This window comes from Haliotis rubra, unplaced genomic scaffold (assembly GCF_003918875.1).
Source record: "Haliotis rubra isolate DU_JTF1 unplaced genomic scaffold, ASM391887v1 Scf1030, whole genome shotgun sequence".
NCBI classification, from domain to species: Eukaryota; Metazoa; Mollusca; class Gastropoda; order Lepetellida; family Haliotidae; genus Haliotis; species Haliotis rubra.
Genome location: NW_025764927.1, coordinates 5264 through 32363, shown reverse-complemented (window position 1 = coordinate 32363; position 27100 = coordinate 5264). Strand labels below are relative to the sequence as shown.

At 41.0% G+C, this 27100-nt stretch overlaps 3 protein-coding genes across 4 annotated transcripts; all 3 read right to left on the bottom strand.

Annotated features, from left to right (window-relative positions):
• Window positions 1-9171: 9171 nt before the first annotated feature.
• Window positions 9172-12084, bottom strand: LOC124272817 (BTB/POZ domain-containing protein KCTD7-like). Its single transcript, XM_046708038.1, has 2 exons — window positions 11963-12084; window positions 9172-10200 (listed from the first exon to the last, which is right to left on the bottom strand). The coding sequence occupies exons 1-2, from the start codon at window positions 11966-11968 to the stop codon at window positions 9553-9555; spliced, it is 654 nt and encodes a 217-aa protein (XP_046563994.1). The 5' UTR covers window positions 11969-12084; the 3' UTR covers window positions 9172-9552.
• Window positions 12085-19939: 7855 nt separating this feature from the next.
• On the bottom strand, window positions 19940-22737 carry LOC124272774 (BTB/POZ domain-containing protein KCTD7-like). The gene is made up of 2 exons (XM_046707980.1): window positions 22592-22737; window positions 19940-21320 (listed from the first exon to the last, which is right to left on the bottom strand). Exons 1-2 carry the CDS (start codon window positions 22595-22597, stop codon window positions 20670-20672), a joined length of 657 nt encoding a protein of 218 aa, XP_046563936.1. The 5' UTR covers window positions 22598-22737; the 3' UTR covers window positions 19940-20669.
• A 299-nt stretch (window positions 22738-23036) lies between these two features.
• Window positions 23037-26317, bottom strand: LOC124272758 (BTB/POZ domain-containing protein KCTD7-like). Of its 2 annotated transcripts, XM_046707972.1 has the most exons (3): window positions 25895-26317; window positions 24975-25248; window positions 23037-24721 (listed from the first exon to the last, which is right to left on the bottom strand). In XM_046707972.1, exons 1-3 carry the CDS (start codon window positions 25904-25906, stop codon window positions 24606-24608), a joined length of 402 nt encoding a protein of 133 aa, XP_046563928.1. In that variant the 5' UTR covers window positions 25907-26317; the 3' UTR covers window positions 23037-24605. The 2 variants fall into 2 exon arrangements, with proteins under 2 accessions (XP_046563928.1, XP_046563920.1); XM_046707964.1 differs by having other exon boundaries at window positions 23037-25248.
• Between the last annotated feature and the right edge of the window lie 783 nt (window positions 26318-27100).

The following is a 27100-nucleotide window of genomic DNA, read 5'->3' as shown; positions in this document are numbered from 1 at the left end:
TATGCTGCGCATATTCCGGGTGGGTTGAGGGAATAATCGATAAGGTGTATCTTGATTTTTTACCTTACGGTGGGCCAATTAGACATTGGTTCTCTTAGGTGTGTACGCAACTATGACCACTGTTGGTGAACTTAAGCGGGTCGCCAGGCAGCGAGGTGTGATCGGGTATTCTCGAATGCGGAAGCCAGCATTGTTGAAATTACTAGGTTTAGAAGCCCCTCCTACGGTAAAACAATTAAAAGCTCAAGCAAAACAGCTTGGATTCACGGGTTATTCAAACCTGGGGAGAGCCGGGTTAATCGCATTGTTATCACATGCCCCCGTAGCAAAACCTCCCACTGTAAAACAATTGAAAACCGAGGCACGTGATTTGGGGTTAGGGGGGATATTCCCGTATGAGGAAACCACAGCTTGTAGAACTATTACGACAGAATAGAGCTGTCGACCTACAGTTCGTGCGCACTGAGCGTGCTGTAGGCAACTATTTGAGAGGCTGGCGTATGCATGTTGATAGGAACATAGATATCGCAGATATCAAACCTCTGATAGCTGATAAGGTCAACCAGGAACTAACTAGTCTAGGAAGTATCAAATTTCAAATCACAGTTAAAATGTCACTCGATAAGCAAGTGGGGGGAGGTGTCACTGAGTACGTTCAGCCTTACTTCCGGGGTAAACAAGAGGTCGTGACCCATATAGAGACCATTGACGCATCAATCGATACTAGTTTTCAGCAGATAAGAGAATACCTAGAACGCTACACACACTTGGGGTCCGGGTGGACTGTAGATAAAATCGATAATGTCTATCTAGACATAGCTAACTACGTGCCGTTCAGAGGCGGGTCATACCTAGACTTGCCTCCCTACTATAGGAAAAAACATGCCATAGTCAACGTCAGGAATAGAGGAGACGATTGCTTGAGGTTAGCTATCAGGTCAGCCTTGTTTCCAGCTGACACTAATTCGAACAGGCCTTCTAGTTATCCCCAAGACGATGGGCTCAACTGGGATGGTATAGATGAACCCACCCCCATATCCCAGATAACTAAAATAGAAAAACAGAATAATCTAGCTATAAATGTCTTTGGACACGAAGGTAACACAACAATAGTGCACAGGGTCAGCCCAGTGGTGGGGAAACGTGTTATCAATATATTCATGATCCAGCGAGGTGACAAGTACCACTACGCTTGATAAAACACTTTAGCAGGCTGTTGTATGACCAATCGGCACACAGAGAAAAGACCCACTTCTGCGAACGGTGCCTACATGGCTTCACACGAGCTGATTTATTAGAATCCCACCGGGAGGATTGTCAAGGTGTGGGGCAGACGGCTATACGAGTCGACATGCCTAAGGAAGGTGATAATATCCTAAAATTCGGCAACCACAAGAACCAAATGTCTGTGCCTTATATCATATACGCCGACTTTGAAGCCTTGGTTAAACCAGTTGTTGGGGATACCCCCACAGGCGGGGCTCCCACAGGTGAGAGCTTCACCCACAAAACACAAGAGCATGAAGCCTGTGGGTTTGGATACATTGTCGTCCGTTGTGATGGGGAAACGAAAGCTCCCGTAGTGTATAGGGGCCCTGACGCGGCTGAAAGGTTTCTAAAGTGTTTGCAGGAGGAAGAAAAAATTATTAGGAATGCACTGTATAGAGTCGCTCCAATGCGTATGACCCGAGCCGACAGGCTAGCTCACGCCTGTAGCACTAACTGTCACGTGTGTGACTCACCACTGAATGGTGATTCGGTGAGAGATCACTGCCACGTAACCGGTAAGTATAGAGGCGCGGCTCACAGCACGTGTAACCTCAAGCTTAGAATCAACCCTAAGACAATAAACATCCCCGTTGTCTTTCACAACTTGAGAGGGTACGACTCTCACTTAATCATGCAGGCCATCGCGAAAATCGATGGTAATATAACGTGCATTCCCAACAACATGGAGAGATACATCTCCTTCAGCTTAAACGGCCTTAGGTTCATAGATTCAGTACAATTTCTCTTGTCTTCATTAGACAGTCTGGTCAAGGCCAACGATACCTTCCCTATCACCGACCGATACACAGATACCGAGACTAGACCCCTGCTTATGAGGAAGGGTGTGTACCCCTATGAGTACATGGATAGTTGGGTCAAGTTCGCCGAGACCAGACTACCCCCCCCATCAGAGAATTTTACAGCAATCTGACCGACTCAGCAATATCCCAAGACGATTACTCGCACGCGATTAACGTATGGAATAAACTAGGTTGTAAGAACCTGGGGGATTATCACGACCTGTACTTGAGGACAGATGTACTGCTGTTAGCCGACGTGTTTGAGACGTTTAGGCGGACATGTTTCAAGCAGTATAAACTCGACCCCGCATGGTATTACACCAGCCCAGGTCTGTCGTGGGATGCCTTGCTTAAAAAGACCGGAGTTAAGTTGGAATTGCTTACAGATTATGACATGCACCTATTCATTGAGAAAGGCTTGCGAGGTGGGATCTCCATGGCAACCAAACGATACGCGAAAGCAAATAATCAATACGTTAAGGGCTACGACCCTAGCAAGCCAACCAATCACATTCTCTACCTCGACGCCAACAACCTGTACGGTTGGGCCATGAGCCAGTATCTACCCACAGGGGGGATTCGAATGGGCGTCACATGAGGTCGATGTTATGAGCATCGCACCAGATTCGAATAAAGGTTATATCCTCGAGGTTGACTTGGAATACCCCAAGGAATTACACACATCACACAACAGCTACCCCCTGGCCCCCGAACGCATGAGGGTTAACCCAGACTGGATGTCTGAGTACCAATATAACCTATTAGGTGGGCGTGTGACAGACGTTGAAAAACTCGTGCCCAACTTAATGAATAAGACCAAGTACATAGTTCACTATCGCAACCTACAGCTGTACCTGTCGTTGGGTATGAGGCTGACCAAAATACACAGGGTGCTCGTGTTCACCCAGAGCCCCTGGATGGAGCCTTACATCAGAATGAACACGGACCTCCGAAAGCTGGCCACCAGTGACTTTGAGAAAAACCTCTACAAGCTCATGAACAACTCGGTGTTTGGTAAGACTATGGAGAACCTGAGGGAAACGCTGACCGTGAAGCTGGTTCGGTCGAATGAGGAAGACAAGCTCAGGAGGCTGATAGCCAGTCCGGCATTCAACCGTAGCAAGATATTCACCGATGACCTAGTTGCCCTACACATGAAGAAAAGCCACATAAAATTCAACCGGCCTGTTTACGTGGGGATGAGCATCCTAGATTTATCCAAACACCTGATGTACGACTTTTACTACAACGAACTTAAGAAACAGTACGGCGACAGGTGTGAAGTGCTGTACACTGACACGGATTCCCTGCTGATGGAGATTCGAACCGAGGACGTGTACGTTGACATGGAAAAACACCTCGATTTGTATGACACCAGCGACTACCCTAAGGACCATGCCATACACAGTACGGTAAATAAAAAGGTCCTAGGTAAGATGAAGGACGAGTGTGCTGGCACGCCCATAGCCGAGTACATAGGGTTGAGGCCTAAGATGTACTCCATACTGAAGGCCGACAATGGTGAAATCCGGAAGGCTAAGGGTGTTAAGAAGTATGTGGTGAAACAACACATCAAACACGCCAGATTCAAGGAAGCCCTGTTCAAGACCCGTACCTTTAGGCATAAAATGAACACACTTAGAAGTGATGGGCATAAGATATACGGACTGACTATAAACAAGACGTCCCTGTCGCCTATGGACACTAAACGTTGGATAGCTATTGATGGGATAAACACGTACGCGTATGGGCATGAGAAAATTGAACCAAGACATGTCACGAAACCAGAGAAAGTTTGAGGCTATTTACTACAGCCCGCGTGGGTACTGGAAAGGAGCTAGCGCTGTAGATAAGCTAGCTAAAATGGCGCGAGTACCCCCGGAGGAGGCCAAAGCGTGGCTTGAAAAACAAGCCCTGTGGCAGATCTATTTGCCGGCACCACGCTACGTGCCTAGAAGGAGGTTCGGTATTAACATACCTAATAGCGTTCACCAGGCAGACCTACTGTTCCTACCCCACGACAAGAGGTACAAGTATGCCTTAACTGTAGTGGACGTAGCCAGTCGCTACAAGGAAGCCGAGCCCTTGACCACGAAAGATTCTGCCCAGGTAGCAAGAGGATTCGAACGCATATACAAACGCAGTCCGCTGACGTGGCCAACAGAGCTGCAAGTTGACCCCGGACGGGAGTTCATGGGTGACGTGTCACAACTGCTAGCCAAACACGATACAAAGGTCAGGCGTGGCACGGCTGGAGCCCATCGCAGCCAAGCCATAGTTGAGAGATTTAATAGGACTTTGGCAGAGCGCTTATTCGGACATCAGTATGCGAGGGAGATGGCAACCCCGGGGAAAACGATCGACTGAATGGGTCGCGAGGTTACCCAAGGTGGTGTCGGCAATCAACCATGAAGTCACCCGGCTCACTGATAAGAAACCGGCAGACGCTATCAAACTAAAATCAATAGTTGCAGAGCCGGCTGCTCCATTGCGTGGGAAGGAGAAACAGATACCAGATAGGGCCCTAGTGAGGTATCTATACCAGCCGGGGGAACACGAGGGTGATAGCCGTAGGCGAGCCACCGATCCTATATGGTCAGTCAAAACTTACAACATAGATAAAGTGGACATCAAAGCAGACGAGCCTAACTTGTACTACTTGAGGGATGGGCCAGGTAGGGGGTTTGTGAGAGAAGAATTATTGATCGTACCGTACGGTACAGTGTTACCTCCAGTCAACACGGCATAGCGGTGTCCCATTACTTCCCCCATGCCCCCGGTAGCGCGGCTAGGAGGTGCGTTCGCATCCCCCAACTTTTGTAGTAGGGGTAATGGTAGCAAGAGCTAAGGGTCCGACCAAAGCCTTACTTGTGAAATAAGGCTTTGCAGAGGCTTTGGTTGAAAGTGATCCAGAACCGCTATCGGCCCAAACTTTTTCATAGTAGGGGTAATGGTAGCAAGAGCTAAGGGCCCGACAAAAGCCTTATTTGGTAAATAAGGCTTTGCAGAGGCTTTGGTTGAAAGTGATCCAGAACCCCCATTGTATATACTACTCTGATTGTCTTGCAATATTAAAAAGTCTCGTTATGAAAATATCAGTTGTTAACTCACATACCTAACCTCAAGTCAATCACAAATTACTTTTGCCTTTAAGCATACATACTTGTTTCACCTATTACAAATATCCACCAATAATTGTGAAAAGGCAGCATAGCGACATTGTGACATAAAGCATATAGTAGCAGTAGGTTGTATAGGTGTACCCAAGGTGAAAGGGTAAAGGAGTTATACAACGGAAAACTGACACATTAGATTCTCTCTAGTTGGTTTCGTCTTCAATCATATCTTAATACTCTTGCATTAGTACGTTTGTAAGGCCACACCGCATGCATTCATGTGAAAAACAATAAAGAATAACATTGGAAAGGCCAGTGTCTGGAGTGTTGGTAGTACCTTTTGGCAAATCTCACCTTTTTATACGTGACTCCGTTGAAACTTGACACGTTTTCATTGACCATGTGCCAGGCAATGGATGTGCATATCCGTTCGGAGAATAGAACATTGGTGGCTCCGCATGTCTCGGAGGCTGCACATGCAGCAACACATTCAGACATGAAGGACGTATCTTGTACTTTTGGGATTCATGTCGTTTATCATTTTTTCAAATTTCGAAATCCTTGTTTTCGAGCTCACCACAGAGATTGACCCTGCCAAAATCAGAACCGTTCTTAGACACATCATACTGATGTTGTGTGTGTCACTCGCTCTAATGTTAATGTTTGTTCATCTGTTTGATGTTTCTTGTTCAACTGTGATGGGTTAAAGAGTTCAACGAAAGGTTAAAGAGTTTAACAAAGCCTAACTAAATGAGCATTATAAGTGTCTTCATTCAATGGTGACTTTGAAATCGATCTTCTAAAGACATCTAAGGGTTGACAATGTGCTCCGCTGAACCAGAATGAGTTCCCAAGCATCTACATCACCAACTCGTTCAATGGTTTTGGCTTTGAAGATATCGAATGACCGAGCGGTCTTGAGAGTTTTCTGTAAGTTTACGCTTCGGCTACTGGCGATTATTAAAGTGAAAGCCAAACAGGTAAGAAATGCTACGATTAATAAAACGTAGGATGTAAACTACTTTAAATGAGTGTGTGAGTTTAGTTTTACGCCGCTTTTAGCAATATTCCAGCAATATCACGGCGGGGGACACCAGAAATTGGCTTCACACATTGTATCCATGCGGGGAATCGAACCCGGGTCTTTGACGTGACGAGCGAACGTTTTAACCACTAGGCTACCCCACCGCCCTTACTTTAAATGAAATGGGACTTACGTACCTACGTGAAATTATTTTACGCTACTTTAACCAACTTTGAATGAATAGACAATGGCAATAATATTTGTCAATTCATTCCCCCAAATTCACCTACACTTACACTTGTATATATGGATGAAACGAACGAGTTATCCCTTGTGATGCAAACGTCAATACAGTAAAGTAGGTAATAAATATTCATGACTGTATCTGCAGTAGCTAAAACCGCATCGTCTTAAATGACCTCTTCAAATCTGAACTGTCAGCCCAAGTGGGTGTAACCAATCGTGAGAGTTAGTTTGATTTCATGCAACTAATTGATATCTACATGAGCGTCCTACGTCTTGTACATTAGATCACGGATGTGACATCTCAGTACAGGCTTATAATCACTGTATTGATAAGAAATAGTGTCACAGATTTAGAAGGCTGCATTCTTTACCTAGACTCGTTACAAGTTTTATTGTAAAGATCCTCATCAGAATGGGAATTGGTGGAATACGCAGACAAATATTAATGGGCACATAATTACAACCGGCATTTGTTTTGTGTCATATTGTAGTTTCACCTCTACGTTTTGAAGCACGTAACCTTATCAAATGACTTCGTCTGAAAACTATCCAAGCATGTCTTGTGGGGACTGGGTTCACATATGTGAAGATGTGTGACCATTCATGCATATAGATGGACGTAAACATGTTCAAGGACATCACCACGTATACGTCAAACAGATATCGGTTCTACGTCACGGATCTGTGCTGACCCGTTGAGGTGAGTGCAGGTTGCCACTTGTTTACAGGGATGTGGGCTTTTGTTCATTTAGCTAAAGCTTTCAAATTGCTTAGTTCAAAGTCAAAAGTTGAATTGGTCACACTTGCTAACGTACTTGGCTTAACCGATTCTGTCAATACATATCGATTCTTGGTATAAGGTAAGAGTCAGTTTTGTCAGTTTTAGAACAGCATCCATCCGTTTCATGTCATATCGGTTCAGCTTCTGCGCCTGGTGAACTCCAGTCACGTTGATTGGCAAAACTGACCTCTCTGTCAGTAATATCACTGTCTGCCATAAATTGAACTTACTCCTTTAAGGCTTCATGCTTGATTGGATAAATCATGGATGTTTCATAGGCACAGCGCCACCTACATCTATACTCAAAGGCAAAAGCTATTGTGACATACAAACAACATAAAGTTAAACAAATGACGAAACTTATTCACCAAACATGGATTTCGAAAACCCACGTACAAAAACAAACGTCCACTTGACACCGACTGTGGCGATAACATAAACATAAACCAATGGACTACTGGTCGCGTTTCAAAGTGATATACTCTAGACAAGACAATGTTAAATGTGTACCCTTTTGCGTTATCTAAAGACGTACAAGTCTTTTCAGAAGAGTCCAAACACATCAAATACTTGCGTTCAAGTGCATTACTAATTGCATGTTGTAAAAGGCAACAGACTGTTCACATAAATCAAAACATATTGAAAATTGTTCAAACATATATTTGTCAATCAAACCGATTTTCTTAATTGTTGCAATTGTTTCTCTCTTTCCCATCTTTCTGTTCTTTTCTGTCCATCTGGTAGAATGAATGTAAAAAATACTATGTAATAGAGGGTGTTCTAAGTTGTATAACTTGTACCCAATCCTTTTCTCATGAATAAAATATGTTTAAAACAAACAAAACAAAGGCAACAGACAAATCTGACGACAACTGAATCATGTGTTGGCACTCAAGAATCAGTCACTGCGGACAGAAAGCTGAACAGTAGTTAAAGAATCGATTGTTTGCTGACATGATAGAAAATTGTCTCAGAGGTGAAATACCAAGGCCTGACTTACATTTAACGAATCACAACCCGTAAAACAAAGAAACCCTTCAAACAACACTAATCGCTTTTCCTTTTCATCTCCAACTGTCCCCAAATCGATAAAGGCATGTTATTGTTGATACCTATGTTCCAAATCCTCTTAGATGCTTCCAATGTCATTAGTACGGCGATGGTATAAATACTTGTACATTGTCTGACATCGTTAACAAGCTGAAGTGACTGCAACAAAGTGATGAGAGGTATAGATGCATGATATATTTGGACAAGGACCAGTTTAACAATAACAAGTACTTGTTGTGATGCAATACACAAGTTGTTATCCACAAAGCTGCATCTTTCTCTCTTTACGAAAACGTTTGATTTGATTTCAGTTAGCTTGTGATTCGTCTTAACAGCAGGTCTGATATTGCGATGGGCAGATTTGTACCGACACAGATTGCAGTAAATAGGGTTTGTATTCTGTTTGAGCGCACAATGTGTGTCTGACGTCTCCAGCCACAGATCGTATGAATGACGTCAGCACGTCCACGCAGCTTGATTGTTGTGGGCTGTTTTAGTGACAGAATCATGCAAAGGATGTGATATATTAACTCCAGCTGTAATAAGCGTAAAACCATATTTCAAGGCAGTATCATTTGCCGAAGCCCACCCTTCTTCGGAATGCAGTAACTGGTGATTGCACATCATAGTCGTATTCATTTTAAATGTTTTGAAGATGAGGTGAAGTGGAGCGAGGATTGTGACAAAGTTACATTGAAGAAACGACTCGGTACATTTCGACAATGAAGAAATCATCTATTTCCGGATTCAACAGATTTGGGTTATGTCCAGACCCTAAACCATGTTCTTGTTGATACATAATTTCTCTATGATTTTGCATCTGGATACGCGTGTTCAGGTTTGTCAATGAACTCCTATGTCAGAATCATGACAAGAACAAGAACGTAACATCTTCCACAAAACTTTAATCATGGGGTAGATGCGTATGGCCAGTGCTTTAATTTGCATACAACGCCCTGATCTGGCCGGAAGATTGCTCATAGCTGTGTCAAACCACATTTAGGCATCATTGACTTGATGTCGAATCACACAACCGACTGCAGGGTTTGTTTCCATTCAACAGTGAGTGACTGAGTTTGGTTTGGTAATATTGCTGAATGTTTCTTACGAAAGTGGAAACGGTTTTCACATTTCTGTTTTAACATGATCACGGCATGTCGTCACCATTAAGAAACAATACTGAGCTTTACATCGTGTTACTGTGTTCATGTACATGGAGTCTCTGGAATGGTAGGCATGTATCAGGAAGGTCCACATCGTCCCTCATCATCTCAGAATAAACCTGAATGCTACTCTGCACTCACAGGCAGATTCCGGTCTGTAGACTTCGTCTCCATCAGGAAAGACATTGATACGTCTCAGGTCATCATTGAGGAATCTAATGAGAGTGCTTCTCAAGGTTTTGGAGGAATAGAACGTAACGCTGATAACAAGATGCCCATCAGATATACCTGGGACGTTACACCTGGAGAACATATGCTTAGAAAGATCAGAAAACAGGATGTAGAAATAGCCATTGTCAAAGTTACAGGTCAGCAATCCATCTCGAACTTGTCGAAGACAAGCTTCGTAACCATTTATTTTGCCTTTCCATTTGTCCTTTAATGTTTTCACAAACACTGGCCCCCATTCTTGTTGCCTGTTGCATAACTCCCTCAATCCGAAATATTCCGCGTAGTTCTGTACTGCGAGTGCAGCTTCTGGCGGCGGAAGTGTCTTGAACCTCAGGAAGTTAAGGATGTGAAGGAACACATCTCCATCCACATCGATGAAGAACCGACCATCGTTGTCCTTGGTTACTGGGAATCTTCCACTAAACATGGCCGCCAGCATAGAATCCGGGTACTTGCGGAGTGTGGAAAGGGACGTAGTCAGATGTCGGCCACCCACATTTAGATCTATGACTTCAGGAAACTGCATTAAAAACAAAATGTTCTATCACACATGTATGTATGTATGTGTGTGTATGTCTGTGTGTGTATGTCTGTGTGTGTATGTCTGTGTGTGTATGTATGTATGTATGTACGTACGTATGTATGTATGTATGTATGTATGTATGTATGTATGTATGTATGTATGTATGTATGTATGTATGTATGTATGTATGTATGTATGTATGTATGTATGTATGTATGTATGTATGTATGTATGTATGTATGTATCTATGTATGTATCTATGTATGTATCTATGTATGTATATGTATGTTATGTAAGTGAGTCTATGTATGTATGTATGTATGTGTGGTGTGTGTGTGTGTGTGATATGTATGTATTGTATGCGTGTATCAAAGGTACATAACGAGATTTGCAGCTGTCAGGAAAGTCAACACACCAGGTGTGACTGACTGAAATAATATGGCATTATATTGGCATGGCTAACTTATATGTCAAAAGTGAGGCGTGATTCACCGCTGTTAAGACTTTCTAATACCATAGCATGCAAATATTATTCAATAAAATTTAGTCATACATGTCGAAAACGCATGTGACGTATATCACTGACATTCTGTTCAACGCCAACTCACTCATTAATTTTACATGATGTATTGATTGCAGTCTTGGCAAAATCGTTTGTGTCAGTCATATTTGGTTTACTATACATTTAATATACAGTGACATCAATCCCAAGGAAGATATCACAAATTTTTTATGTGGCTTTTGTATTCAGTTTGAATTGGTATCTGTAACGGTGTAGAAATGTTGATATGATACTGTTCCTATTTTCACTGTTTTTATGTTAAATATATAACATTGTAACATATTTGTCAATCTGTGATAATAAACACAAACATGATTATATTTACCTCAAATACAAATATCCTTTTCACGTTATTTTAATGCGTATTTTCAGTGATACCATGAAATAACTTTTCCCGTTTAGGTATTGACTGGTCGACCTGACCCTCATGTATCATGCTGACTGGGAGATCAAGGCGAAGGTAGACTAGCTTGACGCGTCAAGATACCTATATCGACACCCACGCAATAGAAACTAATACCTCCTGCTACTCGACTTGTCATAATCATATGGTGTTATCTTAAGAGCATGTAAAACTAGTGAGGTGTGTCTTGATCAGCCTACGAGAATATATCTAACAATAATGAAAATATTTCGTCATAAACACCCAGTAATTGCTATGTTAAAATACCCTCATTACCACAATGACGTGCATGACGCGTAAGAAAGACACAAATGACGCTGGACAGTGTTGGTAGCCTATAAACGATTATCGTGATGAACAAACTCCAAACAGATTCTGCAACAGCTAAGGGAAGCAATTCTGTATATTGACTGGCCTAGCTTAAGAAACGTGAACTCCCTGCTGTATAAATGTACGTTAATACCTGCCTAACGGTTTATGAACAAGTTAAGGTACATAAGTAAGGTGACGGACTTTTTGTTAGCATCGAGTTGCCCTAATTTAAGCGATATAGCCAAGAGAAGACAATACAGAGTTAGTTGATCATTTATCATTAGACTATTCGCCTAAAGAGCCCCGGGCGATTTGAACTGGCTCAAGAGTAAGTACAACTGGACAGAGATCAGATTCTGAGAAAACGACGTTGTTGCTCTTCGTACTACGAGCCACTTGTTAAACCACGCCTGACCCAGCTTCAATATTATACACTGCAGCGTACAACAACACCCATTTACAGAAGGCTAAATGTACCTTACCTCCATGTTATTGCTGTTAATGGACGTGTGTGCTTTGTTGCCCTAGCTTTCAGATATCGTTATCAACACGCACTAGTCTATATGCTGTAACAGACACTTCCTCTATGCACGGGTAAATAACACCACCCTGACGTCAGACAGACCAACTGGGGTCACGAGATAAGGTGAGGGTTTCACTGACAAGCGGGTACAGCTGATACTGACTTGTCACACAATCACACTTGATATGTAAGTTGTGTCCCACTTTCTTCACTGTATCTGTCGGGGCGGTGGGGTAGCCTAGTGGTTATAGCGTTCGCTCGTCACGCCAAAGACCCGGGTTCTGTTCCCCACATGAGTACAATGTGTGAAACCCATTTCTGGTGTCCTCCGCCGTGATATTGCTGGAATATTGCTAAAAGCGGCGTAAAACAAAACTCACTAACTCACTCTACTCACTTGACAGTTACAAAAAAATACATACTCCTCCATCCCTACTCTGCCAGTGTCATCGTATACAGCATCAACTTGCGACAGATGACAGTGGACTTGGACGTCCTCACCTTCAAACGACACCACGCCACTATTCTTCTGAAGGTCCATTTCAATATACCCGTTCCAACCTTGTGTTGTATGAACACAAAAATAACCACAATGAGTTTTCCTAGTGCCTGGAATATTGCTAAAAGCGTCGTAAAACTTAACTCACTCACTATCTATCCAGAACGACGATGCAGCACTTGTCACAATCTAATGTGCGATATTCCAGCTACATGACAGCGGTGTGAAAGAATAAAGTCAGGATCAGACAATCCAGTGATTTGCACCATGAACATCGATCTACACAACTGGGACACGATGACATGCATCGACCTTGTCTGCAAGTTTGACCACTCCGCGATCCCGTTAGTTGCCTCTGACGACGTGCAGGTGTTGCAGAAGAGCGGCTCTCAATCCGATCTTTTATAATGTGCTAAAACATGGTCCAAGAGTGCATTCAGTAGACACTGGCAACTAGGGCTGGGACGGGTAGGAAAAAAATGGAATCGAGTACCCGCATGTACTTACCCGAATCGGAATCGAGTACCCGGAAATGTAAGGAATACAGAGCTTCTGTCAACTTTCTGAAGATTCAATCACTAGTTGAAAGAGATTATTGTAGAAAACTCGAATGGATGGCAATAAGACATTAAAACAGATCTAAGGCTATTTAATTTACGTCTGTTAAACCAATATATAGAGTAACACCATTACTTACATTCATTGTTAACATTTCGTACCCGCTGTTACTGTAACTTTCACTAGTTGGAGTCATTGTGCCTTTGTATAAGAAGGGTAACAGGCAAAACCCAAACAACTACAGGGGAATTTCTTTATTAAGTGTAATGGGTAAAATATTCACTAGTATTCTAGATTCACGTATTCGAGTTTGGCTGGACTTAAACAAAACTGTACACGAGTCACAGGCAGGTTTTAGAAATGGCTACTCAATATTTGATAATATTTTCATTCTACAGTCGCTTGTCCAAAATTCCCTAAGGAAACCTGGTCATAGGTTTTATGCTTCATTTATTGATTTTCGCAAGGCCTTTGACTTAGTAAATAGTGATAAGTTATTGTATGTACTGTTAAGCAAAGGTGTTCATGGTAAGATCTTTAGGATCTTAACAGACATATATAATAAGGTCAGAGCGTGCGTCCGAGTTGGCAGTAATAGGTCGGATATATTCACAACTTCACATGGCGTCAGACAAGGGTGTATGTTGAGTCCGGTATTGTTTATATATTTTATAAATGAGTTAGTAGAGGAAATGCAAAATAGTGGTATAAGGGGTATATTTGTCAAATCGGAACTGGACGACACTTTACTGCTGCTCTTTTCCGATGATGTCACCATGGTAGATGATTCTGTCGTAGGGCTGCAGCGAAAATTAGATTTCCTACATACACTTTATTTGAAATTGGGTCTGAGGTGAATTTAGATAAGTCTCAAATTATTGTCTTTAGAAATGGTGGCTATCTTAGAAGTACAGAGAAATGGTTTTATGATGGTAAGGAAATGAGAGTTGTTAGCTATTATAAGTATTTGTGTGTCATATTTTCCTCAAGGCTAGTGTGGTCTAAAGTTTGTGAAACTCTGTCGTTAACAGCAATGAAAGTGAGCATTCCTGTCAAACAAGTGCTGATAAAGTATGACGCACCTCATGAAATGGCTAAAAACATATTTGACACGAAAATAGCACCTATTTTGCTTTATGGCGCTGAAATTTGGGGATATACATATAGAGCAGATATTGGAAAGCTTCAGGGCTCGTTCTTCGGGGGAAGTATGTAGGTTTAGGAATATTCGTGTCTACAAAAACTGTGTTAGGGGAGTTGGGCAGATATCAAATGGCTGTTAAAAATTTTAGTCGTTGTATCAGGTACTGGTGTAGACTCGTGAGAATGAGTAGCCATTGGGGTTTACTCCCATAAGAACTACATCCCATTTGAACTACATCCCAAAATAACTACAGGGATTAATTAGGGATTAATTATTTGAGCAGAGGCACCCCATGACACGTAATGAGCACAGTCCATCAGCTCTCCCATATGAACTACTATTGACCAGTAATTATGTTGTTGTAAACATAATAACCAGAAAGTAAAGGACAAGAGAGAAGGGTATATTGTAGTTAGTTAATGTGCTTGTATTCATATGATAGGAAAACCACAAGCCAAGCCTAGCATATTGGTGTAAAAGGTATATTGGAGTAAAGGTGAAATATAAACGAAAGAGTTTTGAAGTTAAAATAGTATAATTGTTTATATACTGCAATCCAGTACCACGATGCAGTTGGCTACTTATTGAAGCTGGGCTAAACTAGTTCTACATGGATCAGATTGAACACCGAGGTTGAAAGTGACACTAAATTATCACACTAAATATTTAATCCTATCTATAGATGAACTCTCTGTACATCTATATATATAACTCCAGACTTTATCTGCACAAGATATTTCGCCGTTCAACAGCTCTTCATGTGTACAATGAAAACTAAGTGTCGTCATAAGCGATGCATAACGGTAGTAGCTATGTCGTCATCATGGGTATGACGTTAGTGACAATAGGTAATATGTAATAGATATATAAGACACAATTATCTTCTTAGGTAGTTGAAAATGCTGTTCATAAAGCAGTAAAAGTCCCAAGAGAGACACTTATGAAAACAAAAGAAACAAATACAGACATGGACATTCTTCTATTTGTTTGTACCTACAATCTAAATAACTGTACAATTATGCCCATTATAAAAGCAAATCTTCCAATTTTGTATAGAAGTGATACTATGAAAGAAGGTTTATCAGTCAGTGTAACAAAATGTCAAACACCACGATGTGGAACTTGTTCACTGAAGACTGCAAATTTACATTTTGTGAAGGCAAACTATTTACTATAAAAACCAACATGAACTGCCGCAGCAAAATGTTATATATGTTTTGTTTGTTTTCTGTTGGGCAAATCCATTAAGCAGACGCAGGTAACAGCATGAAGTTAATCTGTGCACCGGACCATAACATTTGTTGTTTTGTTATAGGAGGACACCGCAATAGGTATCCTCGAGCTTGTTATGAAATGCTTAAAGTCTTTGACGAAAAGGGAAATGTTAACTGGGTTTCTCATGTTCGTTCACTATTGTTTTAATTTGATGTTCTTTTGTGTGGATTACACAAAACACTGGCGACGTAGATGTATTTATGACAACGTTTCAGAAACGCTGCAAGGATGTCTGTTTCCAAACCTGGAGCAGTGATATTGGTAGTAGTTCTTTTCTTAAAGTTTATTTTGGAAACAGAAGTTTATATAACTGCGTTGTACACTAATAGAGACTTGATGCGTATTTTATGTAAATTTCGTTGCTTACCGCACAAATTGGGTGTCCAACAGTTGCATTTCAATAAAGACAATGTCGATAATACTATAGCAATATGTATCAAGTGTCATGTAGATGTCGTAGAAAACGGATACCACTTTTTAGTATGTCCTTATTACCATACAAGTCGGATGAAGTTTGTGCCTGGGTATTATCATATACATCCATCTGTCTTTAAGTTTAAGCAGTTGTTATATGCACAAAAAATATGAATGTTATTAAAAGTCTAGCAATCTATCTGAAGAGAAATCTACCTGTTTGACTGCTATATATTGATGTAGTATGTTTATGTATATGTATCGAATGCGCACAAGCAAAGAATTATGTATTTTCTGTACTCTGGGCCATGAGGCCATTATGCGAATAAACTCTCTCACTACTCACTGCGCAGATAAATTACAGTCGTTAATAATAACCTTCATTTATCGGACAATACCAATGATGTAATTGTGTGTTACGTCAATTGTGAAAAAGAAAAGTTATTATCTGCCCTAGTCATTACAGAGTTCCCTCCCTTTCCGGGTACTCGATTCCAAGAAATAGGACTCGATTCCAGCTGTACCCGACCCGGCTTCGAGTACCCGAGTACTCGTCCCAGCCCTACTGGCAACATAACATAAAAAACAGTGTAGCTCAAAAGCAACTGTGTAGTGAACTGGAAGTTAAAGAAGTATGGGCTCTATGGCGCTTTTCCGACATGGTAGATAAGTGACGTGATTTGCACCGGTAGACAGTCTTCTGTTTATGATCTCGCATATGTTTATGTCTGTGAGTGAGATACTGTTATATAATTAGTGCTGTTACAGCTATGAACGTATGACGTTCACAATCAGTGTGCTGAGGATAACTGCATGGTTAATGATGCGATAATCTGGGTCTGGGTCTCACTCACTGATCCCCGTTCTTTCATTCCCTTATTCCATGATACTGATCGGTGTGGTTAGCTGTGGTCAAATATCCAGACTAAAACCCTGATCTGTAAGCACGTGTTATTCGTACGGATACCGTATTCACGACATCAATCCTTCCTTCCGCGATACATGGTCCAGAGATACAGAGGTTAACTGACATGATTACACTAGAATACTTTCAGGAAGGTCTTATTGTAAGTTACCAGTGAAGATACGGCTTAGAGTTGACCTTTTAGCATCTCTTGTTTGTCGTAAGAAACGACTAACGGGATCGGATGGTCAGGCTTGCTGACTTGACACGTCATCGTATCCCAGTCACGTAGATCGATGCTAATGATATTCACCACTGTTGATATTGTGTCAAACGTTGATACAGGTGCTTGTGAATGTGTTAACACAGTGAAAGACACTATCAGTGTTACTAACGACACCCTGTGCGAGATAGGTGGGGATTGCTAACTAAATAATCTACGTGAATTGAGTGAGTGACTGACTGACTGTAAGTTAGGAATTGTGAAAGATACAAGCAGCATAAAAATTAAAAACGTAGTGTCACATACTATCTCTTCGTGAAGGAGTGGTGTGATTACTTGAATTATTGCAGCGTCAGTGCAACTGAGTTGTCTCCCCTCTCATTGGACGTACGAAGCGTACATAAAATATACATAATTATGTGTGAATCACACACTCTTAAAGATCACATCCAACCAAAAAAAACATAATTAAAACACAATTATCACTTATTCGTGACATATAATATGCATTGCTGATTATGAAAAACAAAATTATAAGCGTACAATTGCAAATCAAAAGTGCAATATTTGGTTTACCCAGTCAGAGCGGGTGGGTGTGCACTCAAGTGTAACGAAGCCTTTCATTGGCTGGTTCATTTGCCAATACGCTGGGGGGCTCATTGTGTGTGTGTATATAGAGATGTTGGGTCTTGTAAATACATGCTCATTTTTCTGCATTTGCTTTCGATCTAATTAACAAATACTGAGATGGCTGGGAACTGTCGTTCGTTCAAGTACAAAGCAGAAATTGAAACTGACAATCTGAGTTTTCTCCGGTTTCCGTCCGATCCAGTCATCCGAGAAAAATGGATGCAGTTTATTTGCAACCCACATACATAATAACGTGTCATGTGTACAAGTATCACACCTGAGACAGAACTCAGGTGCACGAGCCATAAATCAATGTATTTTGTTTATAGTGTATAGCCTGTTACGTTTCAAGTTCAAATTGCATGTGGTTAATGATTGAAGTTGTGTATTGCATGATATTGTCATTAGCAGACAGGCAGGCAGACACAAAGGTGTCAATAAAACAGATATTGAGTTTTGTCTATGACCAGATTTCTTATCACAATTAACATATTTTTCTGTTTCCATAGACATATATTAAAACATTTCAGTTTTCAAGCTGAGCATTTTTTAACAAAGAAATTAGTTTTTCTAATGCTACACTTTCTTGAACACTTGGTTTGCAAATCTGCCAACCCTCAAATAGCAAGATATGAAAACATATGAGAAAAAGTATGGGACCAGTGTATTTATACACTTTTTTAGTAATGTATATCAATTGACTCTTAAATAAAACTTTATCTTATCTTAGCCTATGTATTTTTATTACTGCAGACCAAAGATGCTTGTAATCACAAGAAACGTCTTTTGTTCTCCAACTTCGACCTTAGCGATAATCCTTGCACGCATCACTTGCTGTGTTTTTACGAGTCGCCTTCCCGGTTCAAGCTGAGCGAACCTAATCACTGTGCATGCGCTATGGGCGCAGCGCAGCACAGATGTTGAAAGCACTTTTTACCCCAGCGCTGGGGTAGAATTAGTGAATCGTTTGAACTCTGATTTCGTGGGGGTTTTTCATCGCGTTATCTTTCAACTTAATAAGTTCAATTTGCATTTTTGATGAGCCCATACCGAAAGGTATCAGAATCTGGAAAATGGTGTTTCGCGTTGCATGCGACCTTTAATCAAATCACGAAGAATACATTTCCTTCTTTTTTTAAATGTTACTTTTATATTCATTCTACGGAAACTGACGGTTCACAGAAATTATCTCACAGGATCGGAACAATAATGATTTTTTTTTTTAAATCTGGACAGTCTAGAAGAATTTTCCCCTATGCACCCATGTATTAAGAACAAGGGATCAGCATAGATACAGAGGTGAAAGAAACATTAAACGAAATACCGAACAAATTCCATCTACCAAAACGCTAATGGCTTATCGAATCAAGAAATCCGTTCATACTATACAAGTATATTATTATGGACAGGTCCATACATCCAATGTGCTAAGATCATATCATATATGTACCGATGAGAAAGATTGAGTTGACAGAGAAAACCCGGAAGGGCCCATAATTCACACCTTGTTATGTACACCCCGACTGTACCCTAAAACAAGATATCTAGTAAAGTCTGCCGTATTATTTCCCTGTGTTTCCCACCTCCAGGCCGACCTTAATTTTCGCGCAATAATAAAACATAACCTCAGGTCAATTGTCCCCACCGTTGTGGAAATGCAAGCTCTTGTCTAAGATGTGCCAAAAGAAATACCCTTATCTCTGCAAACTCGCAGAGCGCTTTCAAACTGCATTTATTATTTCCGAATCCAAGAGACATGATCTACAGAAGAGATTTAATCATCTTTATCAAACGATCTGAATTTAATAAATGTATTTGCATAATTACTGAAAAATTCTCTATTCATTTTTGTTCTTTTTTTTCACTCGCCCAATCTCTTGCTGGCTGAGGTGGCGGTGGGGTAACCTAATGGTTAAAGCGTTCGCTCATCACGCCAAAAACCCGGGTTCGATTCCCCACATGGGTACAATTTGTTAAGCCCATTCGGCCGGTGGGGTAGCCCAGTGGTTAAAGCGTTGGCTTGTCACGCCGATCCCTGGGTTCGCATCCCCACATGGGTACAATGTGTGAAACCCATTTCTGGTGTCCCCCGCCGTGATATTGCTGGAATATTGCTGAAAGCGGCGTAAAACTGAACTCACTCACTCAGTCAGTCAGTTAAGCCCATTCCTGGTGTCCCCCGTCGAGATATTGCTTGGATATTGCTAAAAGCAGCGTAAATCCAAACTAGTCTACCCCACCGCCCCTATGAAAAGGGAATTATGGTTGATCTATACAAATACCAAAGCCAAACACTAAGCAGCTATAGCTCTCACAATAAAAATTACTTAACATCATCCACACTAAATCATTCGTCTAAAACGTATGTATCAATGAAAGGTCACACATGTTATCTCACTTGTGAAGAACAGACATTATCCTTGAACACTTGATTTCACAAAAGTGCCACTTTCCACATTACTTTCAGCCCGACGTTGTCAGATCGAAATCCTGATTCTTCCCGTACCATGATATAGGTGGATCTCACTTCTGAGGATAATGTCTCTGGTCTGGAGCACTCCATCCTAATGTTTTGTGACTGCTGAAGTAATGATCATAACGGAGCTAATCCGGTATTAATCACTGGAACATCAGCAGAATCTGTAGATCTTTATTATAAAATGCATACGATACAAACACAGCTCATGTGTATTCAAGTGACAGAATGTCCGTACGTGTACACTACAGTCCGTTTGATTTCATTTGAGACCGATGAATTGTTCACTTACACAAAAGCTAATAAATGCAACAAAACCAAATTTAGCACAGTCACGTGAAATCGACAGACCAACTCTAATGATTTGTCTCATAATTTTAGACACCCGAATAAAAAGTTGTTTAACAAACGATTAGTATTTTGTTGTTACTTCACGCTATTTCTTACGAGGGGGGACAACTTGCTAGTAGAACAGCCAGATGTACGAGTTGCACGTGCGAAATTGAATTTCACTACACGCGTTTGTTGATTTGTGTACATCAATTACTCGGATTTTATCATGTAGTGCAGGACCACGCGACAACCACACTCTGGTTTAGGGCGGAAGTCTCCCGGCTGTAGGTAAATACCCATACGTTTCAGATCGTCATTGAGGAATGCGACAAGACTCGTACCGTCCGTTTTGTTGGAGGAATATTTCACGTTGATCACCTGATGCCCCTCGGGAATACCAACCACCTTGCACGAGGAGAATACGTGTTGAAATGAATCCGTAAATTGAATGTACAGGTGACCTCTTTGATACCGACTTGCGATCAACCCTTCTCGCACCTGATTCAAGCAATCATCATATCCGTCGATCTCTCGTTTCCACTTGTCTCTCAAAGCCTGTTTCAAGACTGGTTCCCATTTTAAAAGTTTAGCTCTTAATTGCTCTATGCCAAATATGTTTGCGTACTTATTTACATCAATAGCCTGGTCGGGAGGGGGCAGCGTCTCATGCCTCAGGAAGTTGAGGATGTGGACAAAAACGTCTCCATCCGCATCGATGAAGAAGCGGCCATCCTTGTCTTGGGGAATAGCGTACTTCCCACTGAACATATCGGCCAACTTGGAACCCGGGTACTTGGTGAGAGTTGAAACACGGGTGCTGAGATGTCGTCCGCCCACATTTAGATCAATGATTTCAGGGAACTGAAACATATGTATCCATGACTGTTAATAATCGAGCCTGGACCAGCCAGTCCAGTGACTGCAATCAAAGCATAGGTGTAATAATTGTATACTATACATTTACTGGGTGTCCGAACTGAATATAATCATGTTTGCCACGTATAGAATTATACTGAGAGTAACTGGTGTTCATATTCATACAAGATGTCGTCAGTATTGATACGGATGTGTTACTGGGTTAGGGTATCTCAAGCTTATCAAATGTCCAGAAAGGCATTTAGGTGTGTGAATTTTAATATTCAATCAATTACTGTATCCCCGAATAACACCATCTCTGCTGATGATTCAAAAGACAAAATATGTGAGAGAGTATAATTAATCTAACGCCGCTTTAGCATTATTCCTAGTACAGTATCTAGAGGCGCCCTGACATACGCTTGTGTTGCAAATGATCTTAAAATAGCATTCCACACGTGACTCGTGACGTATATAGGATGTTTGCGAGCCACGTATATAGAAAACACGCAGGCCCTGAAAAATAGTTAGATATAACAATAGTTAAAATAATTATTCAACACGAGTCAGTTTGGCGTGTTAAAGAGGATTCAGGGAGGATATCATAAGGAAGGCGTCAATCACGAGACTACCGATTTCCGTCAGCAAGCTATACGAGTAAGGTCATTTTGACCCAAGGCTGGGGAATACCAGGGCATGCGGTTTGCTTGTTCACACAGGGAATGTATATTCAACAATGATTTTGTATGGAGAAACATTTGCTCGAGGTTATAGTTCATGAAATGACAGTTACAAATAATAGATTTAAATCATCTGAATTTGTATATATCATCACTTGGAAACAGTTATGTTGGGGGTGTCTGGTTATGAGACAGGGGAAATGCGAAGGCTCTTCGTACTCCAGCCACCAGCCCCAACCCCCATAGCATCCCCCTTCCTTGTCAGCCCCGTATAGACAGTAGGCTGATCCCAGAGATTGTAAATCATTAATATTATAAGAAATTATATCAGCTACTCATTTGGTATCCTGTTACTTTACACATAACGCATACAAATGTTATTGATATTCTACGCTGTGTAAGCTATAAACACTATGGCAACATTTTGATACGTGGACAAGCATGTACTACAGTTTAGCACTGACCCAAACATTAACGGGATGCCATTGTGACTCATATGTATTATTATTCAACGTTATAGACAACTATATGTGCTTTCGAAAACAGGGCATTATTGTGAAATACTCTGTTTACATACTAGCATGTTTTAACACGTACCTCCATCCTTCTGTCACCTGATGATGCAGTGAAGTCTACGAGGAATGAGTGTGGTTCACTGGAGAGTTGAGCAGTTGAACTGTTGTGCTGGAACTTTCCTCAACTTTTATGTTCTACTTTCGGTTTTAATATCGAAATCTGGATACAGTGGACTTTCCATTCCGTGTCACTTGCTACTTATATATAACGTTATGACTCATCTGTGGGCTCATACAACGTAGGGGCGTGCCCCTGGGGTGGGATGTGAAAACAAGCGAGTGGGTGAAGTTGGTACTTGGCTTGAATTTGGTATTCACAAAATCAACCAGTGCTGTTAATCTGGTAAATAGTAATAACAACTGAAGCTGAAAAGGCTGTCCACGCCTGCATCCACACGGCGGCAAACCATTTGTTCGTAAAATTAAAAATTGCAATAAATAATTCATCACACATTTAAAACAATATGGACAATAATTGTTTCAGTTTATTTGCTACATGTCAAAATCATATTTTTTATAAGTGTGGTCATCGATTACCTGATTTACATACAATTAACAAATCGTTTCAACAGTAAATAATGCAGTTGCCTAATCAGGCAAGAAACCTGGTTATTGATACATTGCCGGCTGATGTGAAAATCAACATTCACTCACAAAATCATTAAATTATTAAAAAGCTATTATATGAATATATGACAAAAGTGTAACAATGTTGGCGTGCAAAATACATGCATCAATGTTAAGACCAGGTCCTGATTTCAAGTGATTCGTTGTGGAATAAGTGTTTACAGTTATTTACAATTATCCGATACCGCTAAACTCCTGCAAGGGGTAATACAACTGCATGCACTCGAGCTCATTAGTGTATCCAATAATCTAGAATAGAATACAACATATACAATATCTGCAGGTGTCCGAGTAGCGTGTGCAGTTCTACAGTGGTGACATTGTGAAGCTGATTAGTAACAGAAGCTGTGATGATCAACAGCCTGTCGTCGTCACATACGTTTGAAACCGTGTATATATCTAAGCTGTTCATGGTGGGCGGTATAAAAAGACAACACGCTGAACATTCAGGCAATCATTACATGACAGAGTGGGCGAAATACGTATCATGTTGGAAAGCGGACGTAAAGTCTCTAAAATATCATCATCATCATCACACTTGTCTACATGGAACTCGATAACGCCGAAGCAGATAGGCCATTTTCACCTTCTCTCTCGGACAAGTCGACCCTATCGACATGCCGTCGATCTGTAATGATTCCTGTCGGTAGATTATGGTGTATCAATACCACTTGCTTCAGTACTATGGGCTTTATCCCTTGTCCTCTTAAGCGTGTTGCATCGCGTCAAGACGTATTTCTGCTGCTTGGTGCCTCTCAGTTCCTCCAGTGTCAAAGGTAGTAATGAGTCATAACAGGGCACGCATGGTTATGTGGACTGTTCAACTAATGTTCAAATGTAAACCTTCCTATCCACAAAGCCAGGGATCAGTTGAGCGTCTGACTGGTGACTTTAAGGTCATGTTGATTGTTTGACAGTATGATTTTACACACCCACAGTTATATAGGAAGTAGGTCTAAATATGTACCAGATTATCAAACTGCTAACTTTAAGGCGAACATATGAACTGTAAATAATTAAATGAATGAACATAAACATTATTCTAAAATTTATAATAACGTTTCAACGTAAATCTGTCTAACACACTGTGAGATATTACAAACACAAGTATTCATTTCTATCAAATAGTGTTAGGGACTATCAAGATCTGAAACAACAACGATCTACAACCAAATTTATACACAACCATATATGTTTGTACTAGCTTCGTAAAGGAAAATGGAAAAGATAGTCGGTATGTGATTCCACAACTTCTAAAAATGCCACCCAATGAAGTTCTCCCTGCCCCCTCCCACCATTGCCATCTTCTGTTAAAGGGGCCTAGGGAAAACAATTTACGTCCTTTTCAGATGGAGACGAAATGCGAATTTCTGTTGGTGACGTTGTTGGTGACGTTGTGCTCTTTCACTTTATTTGCAACAGGACTCCGATGTGAGAGTTACAGTTGCTGTGTATGTTTCCTCCAAAGATGAAGAAGCCCAGGCGCTGTACGTCATGTGCCAGAAGATTGAGCACTGATGGTCGTCTGTAATGATCATATTCAGACAAATTTATATCAATCACTGAATATCCTGAACTAGGAAGACTACAAGTGTAATACCCACATAAACACGAATTTAACTTTGTGGTGAGACAAATAGACCTTGAAGAAAAGTCTAATTTTTTCAGTCCACGTTCCACGACTTCCCAGTGACGGGTGTAATTGGTAACGTTTGATAAACAATTGCTCCTCCATATATCATAGAGTGTATCTCTGTTGTCTTGGATATTTGAAATACCTTCCTTCAGGACATCTAATCCAAAGTAATCTGCATACTTCCGAACATCTGCAGCTGCTTCAGGGGGAGGCATTGTCTCGAATCTCAGAAAGTTAAGGACGTGGACAAACACGTCTCCATCTACATCGATGAAGTAGCGGCCATCTTTGTCTTGGATCACTGGTTGCCTTCCACTAAACATGGCGGCCAACATCGAGTCCGGGTACTTGGTGAGGGTCGAGAGTAATGTGGTCAGATGTCGTCCTCCCACATTTAAGTCGACGACACCAGGGAACTGAAACGCAGAAAAATAAATATCTGTACTAATCGATACCAGGTTAGACATTAATTCTCCTTTTTGTATATATATATACATAATGTATTCTAGTGATGCCATCTCGAAGTCAAGAATAATCTGAATAATACCTGACCATAACAATGTCGTGGCTACTTGCGGATTGCATATTTACCTCTTCATCTGAGTGTTTGCTTCAAATTTACTAATACATTCAAGTGTATATTTTAAATTTGCATATACATCTAAGTACTCATTTTCACCTCAGTATTCAAAGGTCTCAGTAAAAACGATGTGGTTTTAGTGTGTAAAATAGGTTGAAGACATAATGACATTATCTTTACAGTGACCTCTTACCAAGAATCATAAACCTATATTTTGAGGCAGTTCTCTGGTCTGACAACTAACACTTCAAGTTAATTAACAAAGTTGAAATAATCCTATTCCTAACATCCTCAACTTATCATCCTATAAGATTTCAGGAGAGACACCTTGCTTGCTCATTAATCAGCCTGAACCACCACGCAGTGTCACAATGCATATTGTATGCGATCGAGGCGGCATTGTGAAATATCTCGCGAGACTCCACGATGTCAGTTCATGAGTGTAAACAGGAATGATTACACAAAACTCCAGTAGTACTCACACTTGAAGCCATACTGCGTAATACGAGCAGGTAGTTCGAAGGTGGTCAAAGGATAGATACTTGTTGTATTCGCTGTGCGCTGTGAGAGAATAGGTACGGCGTCACTAAATTGTAGCTCGACTGACTTTTCCCTTCTCAAATATTTGCTACCTACACCTTTGTAGAGATCGAAGGTTACCAGTCAGATAAAGGTGCACGAAAGCAGTTGTATTATCGTTCGGCAGCTTGACTACAGAGACTTGCTAAAACTTCGCTTTTGCTTCATATTCACATGGCTTTGCTGGATATATGCCTCTGTTCACTCGTGAATGGCATCCCGTAGGACGAGATATGCGATAGTGTTGTTGACTTTTTATCAGCTAATAGACAGCTTTGCTTGTTATATCCGGAGGCAGCTGAGAGTGCACACTGATTTATTGGACGGGTGAGTCATAACAGAGGCCATGTGGGTTAGGCGGCTGACTTTGTGTGCTGGCGATAAGGTGCCTGACTCTGGGGGTGTGGGTTCGAATCCCGGATGAGACTCAATCCAACAATAGTACTAGAATCTGTACTTTACTTAGAAAGTGAATCCCAAATATAACATATGTTACATTTGACCACTTTCTAAATGACATTGTGTAATCATAAGCCATGCGCATTATCATTTTACGTTTTTACTGTTGAGAAGGATATATCAGTATGCTATTTTCCTAACTGGTGTCATATAATATTGATATGTTGTTTTGATTGTCTGTAACTGTTATTCGCCATGTGTTGAACGTCGCTACATGTGTATCACAGATCACCATAGGTCACCATAGGTCAAGGTTACTACATCCCGGACATAGATATCAGCCCCGTACGATAAATAGTTTCAGGCGAATACCCTAAACATCGAATGTAGATGCAGATGTAGATGTGTGTGTGTGTGTGTGTGTGTGTGTGTGTGTGTGTGTGTGTGTGTGTGTGTGTGTGTGTGTGTGTGTGTGTGTGTGTGTGTGTGTGTGTGTGTGTGAGTGAGTGAGTGAGTGAGAAGGAGTGTCTGAGGTTGAGGTCTATGCAACATATAAAATCATTGCTTTTCAACTTCCTTAAGTGGCATTTAGAAGCTGGTATGATGAAGTGGAACACTTTTCATGATAGACAACTTCTTTGTTGCAACTACTGCTGCTGCACTGATGATCCTAAGATAACATTCGACACGTGACTCGTGACGTATATAAG